The sequence below is a fragment of the Cyprinus carpio genome, chromosome A17 (genome assembly GCF_018340385.1).
Source record: "Cyprinus carpio isolate SPL01 chromosome A17, ASM1834038v1, whole genome shotgun sequence".
NCBI lineage: Eukaryota > Metazoa > Chordata > Actinopteri > Cypriniformes > Cyprinidae > Cyprinus > Cyprinus carpio.
Genome location: NC_056588.1, coordinates 27,753,837 through 27,768,997, shown reverse-complemented (window position 1 = coordinate 27,768,997; position 15,161 = coordinate 27,753,837). Strand labels below are relative to the sequence as shown.

The window sequence follows — 15,161 nt, the reverse complement described above, 5'->3', positions numbered from 1 at the left end:
TAGCGTGATACTTAAAGAAGTTATTCTGTACCATCAGTTTTAATGGCGTACTGTATGAAATTAAAGAAGACTATCAAACACTTCAGTGAACTGCATGTAAATTATTCGAACGTCTTCAAGTCTTTCTTCAAGGGAAGTAATGCATATGAGACATGGACAGCAGAAGCGATACAATCAGAAGTGTTCCAGTGACTAATCTGTGGCTGGGTTAGTAAAGGCATGGATGTGTTTGGGGGGGTACTTTGGCCTTGGCATCAGTTGCTAGGTGTTGGATTGTTGGAGTGGAGACAAAAGTTATCAAATTTTACCCCCAAACAGGAATTAGCAAATGTTTGTTGGGATATTTCACCCAGAAATTAAAATAATGTCATCATTTACTCACCCTCCAAACCTATTTTCTTTCTTCTGTTGAACGCAAGAATCTTGGCAACCAAACAGTTGCTGGTATCCATTGACTTCCATAGTATGAAAAACAATTACTATGGAAGTCAGTGGCTACCAGCAACTGTTTGGTTTCTGAATTTCTTCAAAATATCTTCTTTTGAAATTCATACCGGTTTGGAAAAACATGAGGGAGAGTGACTGTTGACAAAATCTTTATTTTTGGGTGAACTATCCCCTTAAATAATCTTAAACAGTTTTTGTTACATGACAATTTAATAAACAGTTTAGACATTCTGTAAAGGCTACATTTGTAGCTAACTTTACCATAAAGTGAACATAGAGTAAGCTAAAAAACTATGTAAAGAAAGAAGGATATGCAACATTTATCATTTGAAGTGGCTCGGCTTCACTTTATTACCAGCATTCGCTGTATTTCAGACAACCTCTGATCATTTTCAACAGACCATTAACATTTTTCATTTTTGAGCAGTGCCATGGTTTCACAGTAGGTTTCCAGCATTACTGAAAGTGGACTGATCTTATTTTACCCTCCCTTTTATTCATTCATCTTTTCTCTCTGCCTCCTCTTTCTCCTTATGGCAGATGTCAGCAGCCTACTCTCCCCTCCATGGGAACAGGAGGCAGTCCACTCCCACTCCCGCTTGCGTCACGGAAAGGAGAGAGGCTTCCGAAAGTGGAACACAGATGGGAGAGGCATCCATTGATGAGAACTAAATCCACACAGACTGCGATTGAGGCATTTGACACTTCTGTACTAATGCATTAATGAGTGGTAATGTGAGAGTTAAGATGCAGATGAGAAATGCGAGAGGAATTTTTATTTTTTTTTTTACTTATTATTAGTACTTATTTATTTTTGCAACTGATTAGAAATGAATACCTTGTTACATCCTGTGCCTTTCGGGTATTCTTTATTGAGTAAATTTTATTGTTACTTAAATAATTCCATCCTAGTTAGGTTTGTCTTGGGTCTAAAATAACACATTTCAGTGGATTTTCTTACCTGCAGCCTGGGAAAAAAAAAAAAAAAAAAAAAAAATATATATATATATATATATATATATATATATATATATATATATATATATATATATATATATATATTTTTTTTTTTTTTTTTGTATTATATATTTGTAGCCAATGTATTTTCTTACCTGCAGCCTGGGAAAATCTATATATATATATTTTTTTTTTTTTTTTTTTTTTGCAGTAGTATTCTAAAAATGATTTCATGAAATGTTTTTGTTCTAATTCAGAAACCTGTTACATATGTAGGACTCATTGAGAGGGTACAACATCATCTGGTTCTCTGAATTGCCATCACCATGGCAACCTGATGCACATCCGTATGACATCATAGCTCACTCAGTCAAACAAGCAGGGACAGAATGTGATTTGAGTGTGAGCACCTGCAGTCTACAGGACTCTCTGACCAATTATTTTCTCAATAATTTTAAAAGGGTGGGTGGGGGGGGGGGGTATTGTAAATATTTTTTATATATTTAATATTTGTGGAAAAAGCCTTTTATTCAGAGAGCAAATTTTATTCAGAGGACCAAACTGAGAAATATGCATTTTAAAAACATTTAAAGGTCCAAAACATAAGATAAAATTCTAACAGCTTGTAATGTAAATCAATGTGCATTCTATAAAATGTATATTTTAATGGTTTGGAGGTGGGGGGTGTGCAAATAAACATTCCTCAAAAGCATGATGTATTATATTTGATAATGACATTTTAACATGGTATTTCTAAAAAAAAAAAAAAAAAAATATAGATGGATAATCAAGTTGCTTCCGCACAATAATTGTTCATCTTGAAATATAGCTAGTAATATAAACTATATAACTATAACTAACAATATTATAACAAACCTCACAGCAAAAAGACACACGTACCACAACCTGAATGAGGACATTTTTAGACTTATACTAAGAGGCCTCTTACTTGATAAAAAGTATAAACCATCAGACAACAGAAGGCACACACAGATTGTGTAATACATGTTTTTAATCAAAGTTTGGATTATGTTGATAATTGAGAGGCCTTTAAAATTATCAGATATGATACAGTAGGTTTTATTGAGTTAAATATAATATATAATCACAAAATGTATGCAAATTCGTAATTTTGGAATATTCAGCATTTCAAAATAATCTGTTGGCAGATCAGATTTGGCACCTTCTCTCTTTCACATGTGTCTATTGCAGTATGTTGTGATGACATGCTTCTTGTGTCAGTGACAGTAAGCAGGGTGGTTTCGTTAATAAAATCTGGGAAGACATGAGCTAATTTAGCAGGCTGAATGAAATGCTTCTTCTGCCACTGTAAGGTCTCTCCATAGAACCATCAACTAGTGACGCAGGCAATTTCACACACATCCTACCAGCTGGTAGCAGTGTGGCCCATCCAACAATTAATTTCCTGAACCCTGTCTTCCTTTTGGCAGTATCGTTTCCCCTCTACCAGTCATCACTCCTTCTATAGAAACTGCCTCCCACATTAGAAAACTTGAATATGAGCTGCTGGTCCGCAAGTAGAGTACGCAATTAAGGTCACGTACACACTGTGGTGTTGTGGGACTGACAACATAATTTAAATGCAAGACCGAATGCTCCAAATTATCATTCCAAATGTGTACAGAACAGGACTGCCACTAAAATAAAAAATAATAATAATAATAATAAATAATAATAATAATAATAATAAATAAATGTTTATATGTGAGCCTCCTTTCCACAGGGCCTGGAACAGCTCCAATAATACAGTTACTCCAAAGAATATAATTTAAAATTTTATTTTCAAATAAAGTAAGCCATTTGGCAGACTTCAAAAGTTTGTCTAATTTTGCTGATTTGCAACCATCTTTGTATTGTTACAATGTGCTGCAAGTAAATGAACAGTGTACTCTTTTTTTATATTTGACAGTTTTTTTTTTTTTTTTTTCATTTTTATTTGTTTTACAACAATATCATTTTATTTAATTTATTTTTCAGTTTTAGTTCTTTTAGCACTAAACTACTTCTTTTAGTACTGTATATTTTTATATTTTAAATGCCATAGGCCACATCCAAAACTGCATACTTCCCTACTATAAAGTAGGCTAAATATGTGACAAAAATAGTATGTCTGAATTCACAGTATAGTAGGCAAAAAATACCAAGATGACATACTATTACTAATTTTTTTTTTTAGTAGACTATCCCTTATCTATTGCCTTGGTTTACTTTGAGTTTAATGTTTTATTTTTATTTTATTTTATTTTTTGTGCTTGATACTGTATCCCCTGTGCTTTTTGTTCAATAATAATAAAAAACCCATTCATACTAAATGTGCACATTCATATTCATATTCATATTCATATTTCTTTTTTTTTTTTTTTTTTTTTTTTCGGAAACATATATATATATAAACTTTATTAATATTTATAATATAAGTATTTTAAGTGTGACTTCATTCATTCATTCATTCTTTCTTTCTTTCTTTTTTTTTTCTTAAGCTTTTCATGTTTACATATCCACTTTCCATATCTACATATTAAAGAAATACATAACATATGTATAGAACCACGCTAACCCACAGGCGAAATTACCTACCGTCTATGGAAATTACTTGAGTTCCATCAAAGTCCCGCTGACGCACATGACACCGGAAGCAATGGAGCTTCATCCGGAAACTTAAAGCCAGAGTAGCTCAATGTGACATTTCTGAGCGGTTATATCTTTACTGTTATAGAAGAATAAGAATGTTTCTCACTACAGTAAACCGTAAGTATACCTATAATAATAATCTATAGTAATATCTACAATATGAAACTAAAAATATTTACAAAGCTTCATTGTCAGAATTGCTGCGGGCAAAACGTGTAGACTGCAGAACAGATGCGCTGAGTAGGAGCGTTAGCGGCTAATAACTAACCAGTAGTTTCATGTGTAAATTCATAATATTTGTACATTCAAAAAATGCCGAAGTTCAACTTTATACCACAAAGATTTGTTGTAGATGTTACTGGTGATTATCTGTTTATATAAACGTCGTACATACGTAACACTGTTATTAGATGTCAGTGCTAATTACTTTTTTCCCCCTCTCTTTAATTATTCTTCATTTTAGTTGCCAAGAGCAAATCTAAGTGAGTATTCCCACATCTTCATTGCACTTGTTTACAGACATACTATTTTAACTATGCTGTACTAATATGCAGTATGCACTGCTGCCAAAGTGCGCTCTTATGTATGATTACTTTATGAAATTTCAAACAGAGAGTATACAGAATAATGCATTTCATTGTCAAATAATGCTATATGTTTTGTTTTCGAACATACAGTTGTTAACTTTGATTTGTTGTTGAACTTTGATAGCTGTTTATTTTGGTAGGTCTGGATAAACACTTGATTTAAAATAGTGCCTGCTGCTTGGTTTAATGTCTTGTTTTAGACAGACGCAGTGAAGTCAGTGCTTTGTACTTGTACTTACCTCTGGCTTCTTGTGTCTCAGGACATTGCTGGTTCAGATGGTGAGTGCAGCTGGCACAGGTTATTGTTTTAACACGAAGAGGGGCCGATTGAGGGACAAACTGGTTTTGCGAAAGCATGACCCTATAGGTGAGGTGAACAATCCATTTAGCTCATGTTTACTTCTCCCAAATAGATTCTGTTTTCATCAAAAGAAGCCAAACTAAGTGGATCAAAATTAGATGTGTTTTATGTCATTGTAAGTATAATGCCAAGCACTGAATTTATTTCCTCCGACTCCCAAATATGATGATCACTTTGAAAGGAACCTTATTGCACAGTATAAAGGCAGAGTTATTTTACACATTTTAAAAATTACTTAATTGAAAAAATAAATTCACATCAGTTTCTATAAAAAAAATTAAAAATAAAAACTTTGACTTTGTATTGCTTTGACATCTTGCTTTTTCTACCCACTGTTAATGTCAAGACAAATAAACTAGAAACCTGTTCATTTAAAAGAAAATGGAAACCTTTGAATTAAAATGTGTACATACACCAATATTTGAAATGATTATCATTCCACAGTTGTTTTACAGAGAATATTGCCTTAAAACCCCAGTGAGCAAGTCCATGAAAACAAACACTTCTAAATAAATAAATATTGGTAACACTTTACATTAAGGTTTAATTTGTTACATTAGTTAGCTACATTACTTATTAATCTCATTTAGTTAATTTCAGCATTTAGAAATATATTTTTAAAATCAAAACTTATATCTGTTAACATTATATAGTGCACTGTGTCTAACACGAACAGTTGTATTTTATAAGACTTAATGTTAATAAAAATCTAATTGTTCATTGTTTGTTTATCTTAATTACTGTTAACAAATAAAACTTAACTTTAAAAAAAGTATTAGTAACTATTGAAATTAACATTGACTAATATTAATAAATACTGTATAAGTGTTCATTATTGTTAGTTCATTAACTAATGTATTAACTTATGTTAATAAATGAGACCTATTGTAAAGTGTCACCTAAATAGTGTATGCTTAAGGATAGTTAAGCACTTATGAAGGTTTAGTTTTTTTTTTTTTTTTCTAAGACTGCTATTAGAAAAAATGATTGCTATCTTGTAATTTCCCTTTAAAATCAGAAAGACAATGCAATCATATTTGGTAAATAGGTTAAATATTGTGTTACACATATTTAATAAATATATTAATTTAACATGCTACCTATGACCACCCTTCAAAATTCACTTTATAAAATATTTTTTCTCTCAAGTGTTCTGGGGACACTAGATTGAAAACCACTGAGGTTGTGTACAAAACAGACCTTTGATATGTTGTGCTCCCACTTCAAAACACAAGTCAAGATAAAGTATAAAGTTATGTCTGTTTAACCGTTTTTGGGGTCTTTAAAATAGATGGTTTTATTAATGGTTTTTTTGAAATAGATGGTTTTATTTTTTTTTGTGTTGTTTTTTTATTTTATTTTTTAAGTTTTTTTTTTAACATTTTTCTCTTCATTACTCTCCACAGTGAACAAACATGTTCTCTTCATTGAGAAGAGGAAGATACGTTCTCTTTAAAAGTGAGAGACTCTTTTGATACAGACACTGAGAAAATTGACTTTTTTAAAGCGTAACTGGCATAAAACAACTGCCACAGTTTGATGGACAACATCCAACATCTGAAAGTGTCACTACTCAACTATGAAGGAAGAAGATTTACATCAAAGTAAAGGTTTTGCATCACTGCAGCTGTGGATGTCTGGTCTAATGAGACCAAAAATGAGCTGTATATCTTGTCAGGATAATATGCATTGTGTTGGATTTGTTTGGTTCTTTTGTTTTCTTTTTTGTACCAAGTCAGAAGTTTGACCTACTGCAAACAATGAACCACCTACTCAATGACAGATTGCTTTAGGCTGAAGTGGATTTGTTGGAATAATTAGCCTCCAAAATGTGTTTATAAAAACAAAACAAAAAAAAACATCAGACTTGCTGTTTGTACTTTATGTCAACTGATATGGTTTTATTTTATTTTCAGAGATATTTAAACATTATATCATATCATTTACAAATAATGCCAGGAAATTACACTATCTAGAACTCTCCAGGAAAAGGGTTTTGTTTATTATACAAACAATAATTCTGTGGACACTGTGCACAGATTAATGGTGTTGTTTTTACGTCAAGGGTCACCTTGTTGGCAGATCCTTCTGAAATGGAAAAGACGTTTGAGTGCCGACAGTTTGTACAGACACGACTGCGACGAAATTGGCTCTCCTGGCCATCTCTTCCAGTGGCATTGTGGGATAATGGGCCATGTAGAAAGCCAGAACGCCAGCTCCCTGTTAAGACATTTTTTCAATTCAGTTTGTGGCATTTGGATTAATGCTCATAATGCGGAAAAGCAGAACACTGAACTTTTCATTTCCACTTAGAGAAACAAATATGACAGCAGGGGGTGCCGTCATACTTTCAATGCCAGTAGGTCCAAAGGTTTGTAACTTGCAAAACAAAATTGGGAAACAAATGGCACCACAATGTACTCATTTTATTGAGTCAATGTTAAAATAAATATTAAACTACCAAATGCTCCGGCTAATATTTAATGATGATGACGACTTTAATTCTCTATTTGTGTACTGAGTCATTTGTGTTTGCCGTTGTGCAATGCATGGTGAGTAAGTCTGTAGATGCTGACTAGGGCACAGGTCATGGGTCAGAATGAAACAACATGCATGCTTTAAGCTTGCCTTGACCTCTGTCAGTGGTGTAGGGTCACCTCCTGCCTTGAAGTCTTTGTGAAGGTCTTCTGTTGTGAGTTGTGCACTTGCTGAGACATGCAGTGTGACATTATTTTTGTGTGTGCATTTTTATTTACTCTCTTACTTAGTTATTACTCAGGGAATATTTATTGTTGGGTGACTCTCATGTAGCCTGACAACATGTCCAAGTCATATCTAGACTCAATATCAAAAGTATTGTATTATGAAAATTATATATATATATATATATATATGTATATATATATATATATGTATATATATATATATATATATATATATATATATATATATACACACACAAACGCACACAATAATAGAAGTCTCCCATGCTCACCAAGGCTGCATTTATTCGATTGCAGTAATGTAAAATATTAATGATAATATTACATATTACAGTAAAAACAGTAATATTGTGAAATATTATTTTAAATAACTGACTTCAATCTAAATCCATCTGAATCTAAAAATTTGTATATATTTTAAGAAACTGAGGAAGGGGAATTTTTATTTTTATTTTATTTAGGGACATTCTTTTTTCCAAGTCAGCAGTAATACACACCAAGCTGCCTTTATTTTATCTCCACTTGTATGAAATTGATAAGGACACTGGCATGTTTCACCATGCCTGCAGGGGGTAGACTGGGATCTAGGGGGAGGGGTGATGTCGGGTGTTGAATTTGTGATGGGAAAGCACAGAAGAATGCAATGATGTGCTCAGATTTAACCGCAGATCGCCCTGTCACTGGTTCTCACAAGTCTACCAGATTACTCATCTCAATGGCCCCCCTCTTAACCATCGATCTCTATTACACACTGCTGACTGTCCCTTTTTCTCCGTATAGCCACTAGGCCAAAGGCCGCAATTGTCTAAACTCCCCTGCTGATTGATGACTGAATGAAGTGACCTATGCAGACAAGAATCCATTACAAAAGGATCACAGTCCAGCTTTGCCCAGTTTGGCGTAAGTCATGCATTTTTTCTGTTTGGTTAAATGGAAGAACATCTGCAATTGGACATATGATGTGGTCATGAGGAAAGTTCTGGAAAAAATTCCCATGAAATTTAGGCAATGGCTTTAGGCCACCTTCTTCAGATGAAGGCTAAACCTTCCACCTCACCCTTAACATTACTTTAACCTTAAACATACCTTAACCATAAACAAGTAGGGTGCGTACAAGTTGCTAAATAAGGACAATAACTAGCACAAGGGTGTAAGTTTACTTGGTTTATGAATTGGACAACTGTTGCTGTCCTTTCAGCAGCTTACAAAACAACAACAAAAAATTACATTTTGAGGTATGACTATAATGTTATTGAAAAAAAGTTGAAAGTAATGTTAACCACAGACCCTAAGACTCGTAAAAAAAACGCCATTCTAAAAGCCTACAAGAATGGCCTACAAATTAACATCATGAACGATCGGCTACATTGCCAACAAAAATGCTATTTTGTTTACACAAAAATATATATATATATATATATATATATATATAAATATATATTAACTTTAATACAACCACGTTATATCTTGCTGCAAGTGGAAGTGATACATTTTCATTGGCAGTTGGTGATATAATGTGGTTGTATCAAAGTATATATATAGTGGAGCGTGTTAAAAAGAAGAAGAAAAAAAAAACTTTTCTTACTTAAACACCATGATGCAAAAACAATGCGGCTTTCCAGTTCTTCATTAAAATGATCATCGTTCAAGTGAGTTCGCAAGTGAGACTGACATCTGACAACATTTGTCTGACCCATAGTGTATCAGTGGTGAACTACTGCTCCTCCCAGTTGCTTCCAAACGGTCCCAGACACATTCTGGTAAATGTTATATAGAGCTGTCTGTCAATAAATGTTTTTTTTTGTTGTTGTTGTTTTTTTTTTGTAGAAAACAGATGAATTGTACATCACAAAACCAGTGTTCATGTGAATAATAATGTGAACAAGGAAATTAATAGGATTGATTCTGAATGCACGCTGAAGTCAGTTGTCAATGTGATATACTAAACATCTAATTTGGTGCTAGTCCATGATTATGACAATTGGAGTAAAAGCATGGGAAAACTGGATGGTCACCACAGTTGGAACATTTTATCACAACAAATATGTACATCTGCAAGTCCCCTGGTTAAATACAGTTAATACAGATTGGATGACTCGCAGATGATGTGATCAAGACGGCATCCAGAACTTTAATGCCGAAAATGTCCATCTGTGGTAACTGAGTGAATGACCAGTGGGTGGGTTGCACAAAGTCAAAACATAAAGACAGCCTAACAAACACTGTTATTCTGCTGAAAATCACAAGCCTTCAGAATTTCCAAAAGGTTGGTGTACCATAAAAAGTGTTTTTGAAAGGCAAACCTAAAGATGTTCTGAGAGACATACAGTACAACCTTCAATGTTTGCTGATGGTCAAATCTCTAATCTTTTATAAACACACTTGGGGGTCTAAGTTATCATCTTGTGTCACCACTGCATATGCTGCTAGGATAAGTTCCCTCAAAAGAATGGCTGCTGTCCAATGCAGCTCAGTGTGGGATCTTTGTGGGCTTCATTTACAGTATCTTGGTGTGATGACATCAATGTCGGTTGGAGGCATGCAGTGTTTTCCGGTAAATACCCACCACCTTCTCCTGTAAAGATCCCTGTGGTGGGTCCTCTATGGCTCTTTTCAAAGAGGTGAAGTTTGGCTGATTGCGATTGTCTGAAACAACTTGAAACAACTACAAGCCATGTTGTCTAGCTTGAAGGCAAGGTTCTGGAATTGGGTTGAGCTCCAAATGCAAGAGCACAGGCCACCCACAGTCCATCTGAACTGAGTATGCTGTAGGTTAGACAACTTGGTCTCTGTGAGCACAGACACGTACTGTAGGCTACAGATAGAATCACTTTCTTATGAAAGGGTTGGTCAGTTTTAGATATATAAAGGCCTTTAGATTTATGGAGCAAAGGGAATTATCGTAGAATGGGTGGGTAGCCACACAGAGGAAAACAACTTACTTATTTGCCCTTTCAAATTTGTAATAGTGCCTGCTGTGCTTTTCATGTAATGCCATACCACACAGCTTTTGATCACAGAAGAGGTGTCTAGTTGATGTGAAGCTGTAAAAACAAAAGATCCTTTTAACTTGAGACTGCTTCGTGTCCAAGGGAAAGGATTCCTTGGTCGTGAGTACACACTAGTGCAGTCCCTTTGAGACAGACAAGAGATTCCTTGTGCATAATATCCCTTTAAGGGAGTCAGAAGCTAAGTAAAAAGTTGGTAAATTTAGCAACCCACACACCATTTTTTAATCATTTTCATGAGTTCAAACAACAACAAAAATATTCTGGCAGTTCCATCAACCCAACACTCTTAGAAACCTCTGGGAACAACAAAAAGTTGAGAATTTCTAAGTAGCTGTTGATGGGTGGTCTTTCATGGCTTTGGTGTGACCAATGAGCTAGCAGTTGTGAACATGGAACTCCTTCCCTCTTCAAATGCATGCTGAAGAACTGACAAGCCATAATGCCCACAACCCAAAGAATGATTTAGTAAAAAAAAGAATTTGTGGCATCCTCTTTTTTTTCCTCAGCAAACACAAAGGAGTATATCATTATCACTACATCAAGACACCAATTGACCTATCGGTAAGCCTCGCCCCCCTTAGTTACTGTTGCGAACTCGGACAAACAAATGAAGTTTCTAACTGTCTTACAATGACAGCTGTCTGGTTGAAAATCTTGTCACAAGATGTTTTTGAACAATTCTGGACACAGAAGGACCACCATTCAAGTGGGACTTAAATATGCCATGGAGGGATATATAAAAGATTTTAAATTAAATATTGTGGGCATTAATTTGGAAGCGTCGGTTTACAGATCACAATGCAAGCAGGAGAAGCCTCATGTTACGTTCATCACAATCGCAGATAACAACATCCCGGAACAAAACTGTTCATATATTGCATGGTTCGATTAAAGAGAGAGTATGACAACCAGAAAATGAAAGTCTTTGTCTTTATTGGGATTGGGGGTGAATGCTTTGGGACATTTTGCTCAGTTTTGTTTGGGTTTAGAAAATAGAATAAAATTATTTCCATTGCCTATCCTCTCAGGATACCTGGAATCACTGTTACAAATACCCCAGGCACAACATTTTTCCATTTTTGAAGCACAAACCCCATAAAAACAATGCGCGCTTCTGATCTTCCAATGTTTCTCTATGGCGCTGAAACCTACAGATGTCCGAGTTCTGCTCCTCGTGCAACTGATACTTGACTGCCATTGGCTCATCTGTGTTTGAGGGGAGGTGCTTACCAACAGGTCAATTGTTGTCCATGACGTCTGCGTGGTGTTTCTGTGCAGCTGAGCACCATAAACAAAAAGACAGCATTCAATTCTAGCAGTACCAGAGTTGAGGCAATTTCATGCCTATTCTCTGAACAGCAAGGGGTTGTTTAGTATGAAATACTGAGATTTGGTGACACTGCAGAAAACGCTGGATTCAGGCCAAGGAGCACAGCGCATTGCTGGGCTTCGTGACTCACACAACAATGCTCGGAGAGAACCATGGTAAACACTTTAACCTCCTATTGAATGTTCTTTAATGACTAAAGATAGTCCTCACAAATAAACACTTGTCATATACTTTTGCTGCTGGAAGACCAAATAACTGGAAACACAACAAAAGTTTATTTTTAAAAAGTGATATGCCATCATTCTTTGAGAATATGCTGATGGAAACATGCCTTGCTCCTGTCTAGCCGTTTAGATAAAATCTGGCACTTGGCTCCATTCCCTCCTCCTCCTGGCTTTTAACAAGTGGGAAAAAACAGAGTTACTGGAAGAGGGATCAGGGCATCCAAAAGAGTTAAACAACTCAGGATTTATGGGTCATCAAAGTGCACGGGAACAGGCCGACCGCCACGTGGAGACCACAGCCAGGCGGTCTCCCGCTGAGTGGATCACTGCTAAGCACTGAGTCACCCAGAGAGAGCAGGGGAGCCAGGGGCAGCATACTCTGATGAGACTGGACGTCACATGCTGTGTTCTACATGTGTGAGTGTGTGAGTTTTGAGAGAGATATTAGGAGTGAGCTGTGGTTAAAGATCAGACAAAATAAAAGGCATATTTAAATGATTTCATCACTGTGAATAAAGTTAAAAAAAAAAAAACTAAATTGAATAAAAAGTGTTGCACAAGGAGAAAAACAAATTGACTAAGCAGTATGGTTTTGAAAAACTTCTATAACATTTTCAAGAAAAGATTCCATTTAATAATTTAAAAAAGTAATATGGTAAAAATCTACCATCAAATAAAAAATAATACATATTTTCCTCACACCTTACACATCTTAAGCATTATTATTATTATTATTATTATTATTATTATTATTATTATTATTATTATTATTATTTTCCCCCTGCACATTGGTTGCACCACATGGCTTTGATCCCCTTTTTAAGTTTTGTTAAAATTCATCTGAGTAGTAATAGTAAAGTAGTAATAAAGTAGTAGTTATAAAAGATAAAAGACAACGCTTGCACCAGTATGTGCCACTTACAAAATCTTGTATGTACTGTAAATAATCCATAAAATTAAGTAGCTGATGCTTTTAGTACTACACTATTACAAATGCGTATATGTCGCTATTGCACACTAATAACTGCAGCTGCTGGAAAATTAAATGGCTTGCAGAAAAAAAAAAAAATTTAAAACACACATATCACAACAGTAAATTTGTTATTTGGCAAACCTTTATCAAACTGATGTTCTGGTACTATATTGACTGTGCTGGGTAGATTACTTATAAATTGTAGTCTGTTACTGACTCCAAATTATATGACCAAAATGTTAATAACGAATCTATTACCATTATGTTCTGGTACTATTTTGAATGTTTTGGTTAGTTTAATTTTAATTTTTAGTTTTTTATTTTTAATAACGAATCTAATTTTGTTTTTCCATATTACATTAAAATCTCAGGAGTTACTTCAAGAAAAATTATTAGATGAAAGAGGTTCATCTGAAAAAAAAAAAAAAAGAAGGTCTGGCTACCCTGCATTACATGTAAATAAGAAATAACATGAATTTGTGCATTTAATTGTGTTTGAAAGACATATTGTGCAATTATATTTGCCTGACTAGGTACTTGTTGAAATTAAAGCATATGAAATCATTGGAGAGGTCCACCAGAGTTACACCAGTGAGAGGCACATCACCAGAGAGAAGTCCTTTGATCTCACTGTTATCTTTCTGTATGTCTGTGCAGTGATTTGCAGAAGAATCCATGACTAAAAGAGATAACGACTAAAAAATATGGATGTGGTCACACAATAATCTTGCTGTGAATTCACTGCTCATTCTACTGAAAACTACAGGGTTTATGGATTAATGATGAAAACCCCCATTTATGTCTCAGAACTGTCTCAGAATCACTTTTTTTCCCTAGAATTTTAGATACATAGAGTGATGGTGGTCTGCACGTCACACTAACAAGTAGGTGTGGGACAACATTGCAAATTTGTTTTTAACCATGCAAGATGTGGTTAAACAAGGAGAACTGAAATCCAGTCTATATGAATTACAAGACATTTTCTAATCCAAAGAATAATAAAAATAAAGAAAAGAGAAGCAGTGCAACATTTTTGGAGGGCACTTATGGTCACTGACTTTAGCATTTATTGCTAAACTTGCATCACACTATGATGTGTCCACTTTCCTTTCTGGCTTGACGCAATCTAAAATGTGACTAATGATTGATAGTGTTGTTCTTTACAAGACTCCCTTAGGTGTTTCAAACATTTAGAGAGCAATAAAATAAACAGGAAATATGAGTTGTGATGACGCCAGAATTAGCAAATCCAGGTGTGACATGAGTAAGCCTCTACAGAGATTACAATCAGAAAAGAAACCAGAAAAACCACATCCACAATTAACATGAGGTTGATGTCAGACTCGTAAAAATATGAGGCAAAGTAGCCGTATTCAATTAACATATACGTAGAACTCCAGACTGAACTTGTGACTACCATGAGATGTTTTAGTAAGAAATGACAGATAACTGTAGTGGCATGACAAATACGTAGGGCTATAAAAACATCTGGTTTTCACAGATACTGTGTCATGAAGTTTAAGCTTCAGGCGAACCAGTCACAGACTTTCTGATGTGTATTAAAAGATCTAACCAGTCTTATTAGTGCATGGGAGTTATCAATAGCTGTTATCAATATCAATAGTTATCAGGAATATATTTTCACCATTTAAGATAACGAAAGGCAGTAAAGTAGCAATATCCTTACGCACAATTTTATATTCTTTGTTTTATGAGTTTTGTCTTTAATAAAACTTTTCCTTCTGAAAAGATTTTAAACTATATTTGTGAGCCTCTTCCTATATAAGTGGGTGGTTCTTGGCCAGAATAAATTGCAAAGTGGACCTGATATCTATAAATTTTCTCTTTTGTGAGACTAACTCAATGAATGGGGCATGCTGTAATAACAAAGAGTAA

General features: G+C 34.6%; 2 protein-coding genes across 2 annotated transcripts in view; one reads left to right on the top strand and one right to left on the bottom strand.

Annotated features, from left to right (window-relative positions):
• Positions 1–4,028: 4,028 nt before the first annotated feature.
• Positions 4,029–6,865, top strand: LOC109089781 (39S ribosomal protein L33, mitochondrial). The gene is made up of 4 exons (XM_019103739.2): positions 4,029–4,173; positions 4,520–4,538; positions 4,904–5,010; positions 6,411–6,865. The coding sequence occupies exons 1-4, from the start codon at positions 4,152–4,154 to the stop codon at positions 6,458–6,460; spliced, it is 198 nt and encodes a 65-aa protein (XP_018959284.1). The 5' UTR covers positions 4,029–4,151; the 3' UTR covers positions 6,461–6,865.
• Positions 6,866–7,006: 141 nt separating this feature from the next.
• Positions 7,007–15,161, bottom strand: part of LOC109107321 (ribokinase-like) — a 29,046-nt gene continuing 20,891 nt past the window's right edge. The window contains exon 8 of the mRNA XM_042774585.1: positions 7,007–7,224. Within this exon, the coding sequence (XP_042630519.1) occupies positions 7,072–7,224 (153 nt within the window). The 3' untranslated portion in view covers positions 7,007–7,071. The remainder of the gene's footprint in view (positions 7,225–15,161) is intronic.

Excerpts from the sequence above, each read along its gene's own strand:
- LOC109089781 (XM_019103739.2), top strand. The coding sequence starts at position 4,152 with ATGTTTCTCACTACAGTAAACC. Across the intron at positions 5,011-6,410 it reads GCGAAAGCATGACCCTATAG|TGAACAAACATGTTCTCTTC; the intron begins GTGAGGTGAACA and ends TACTCTCCACAG.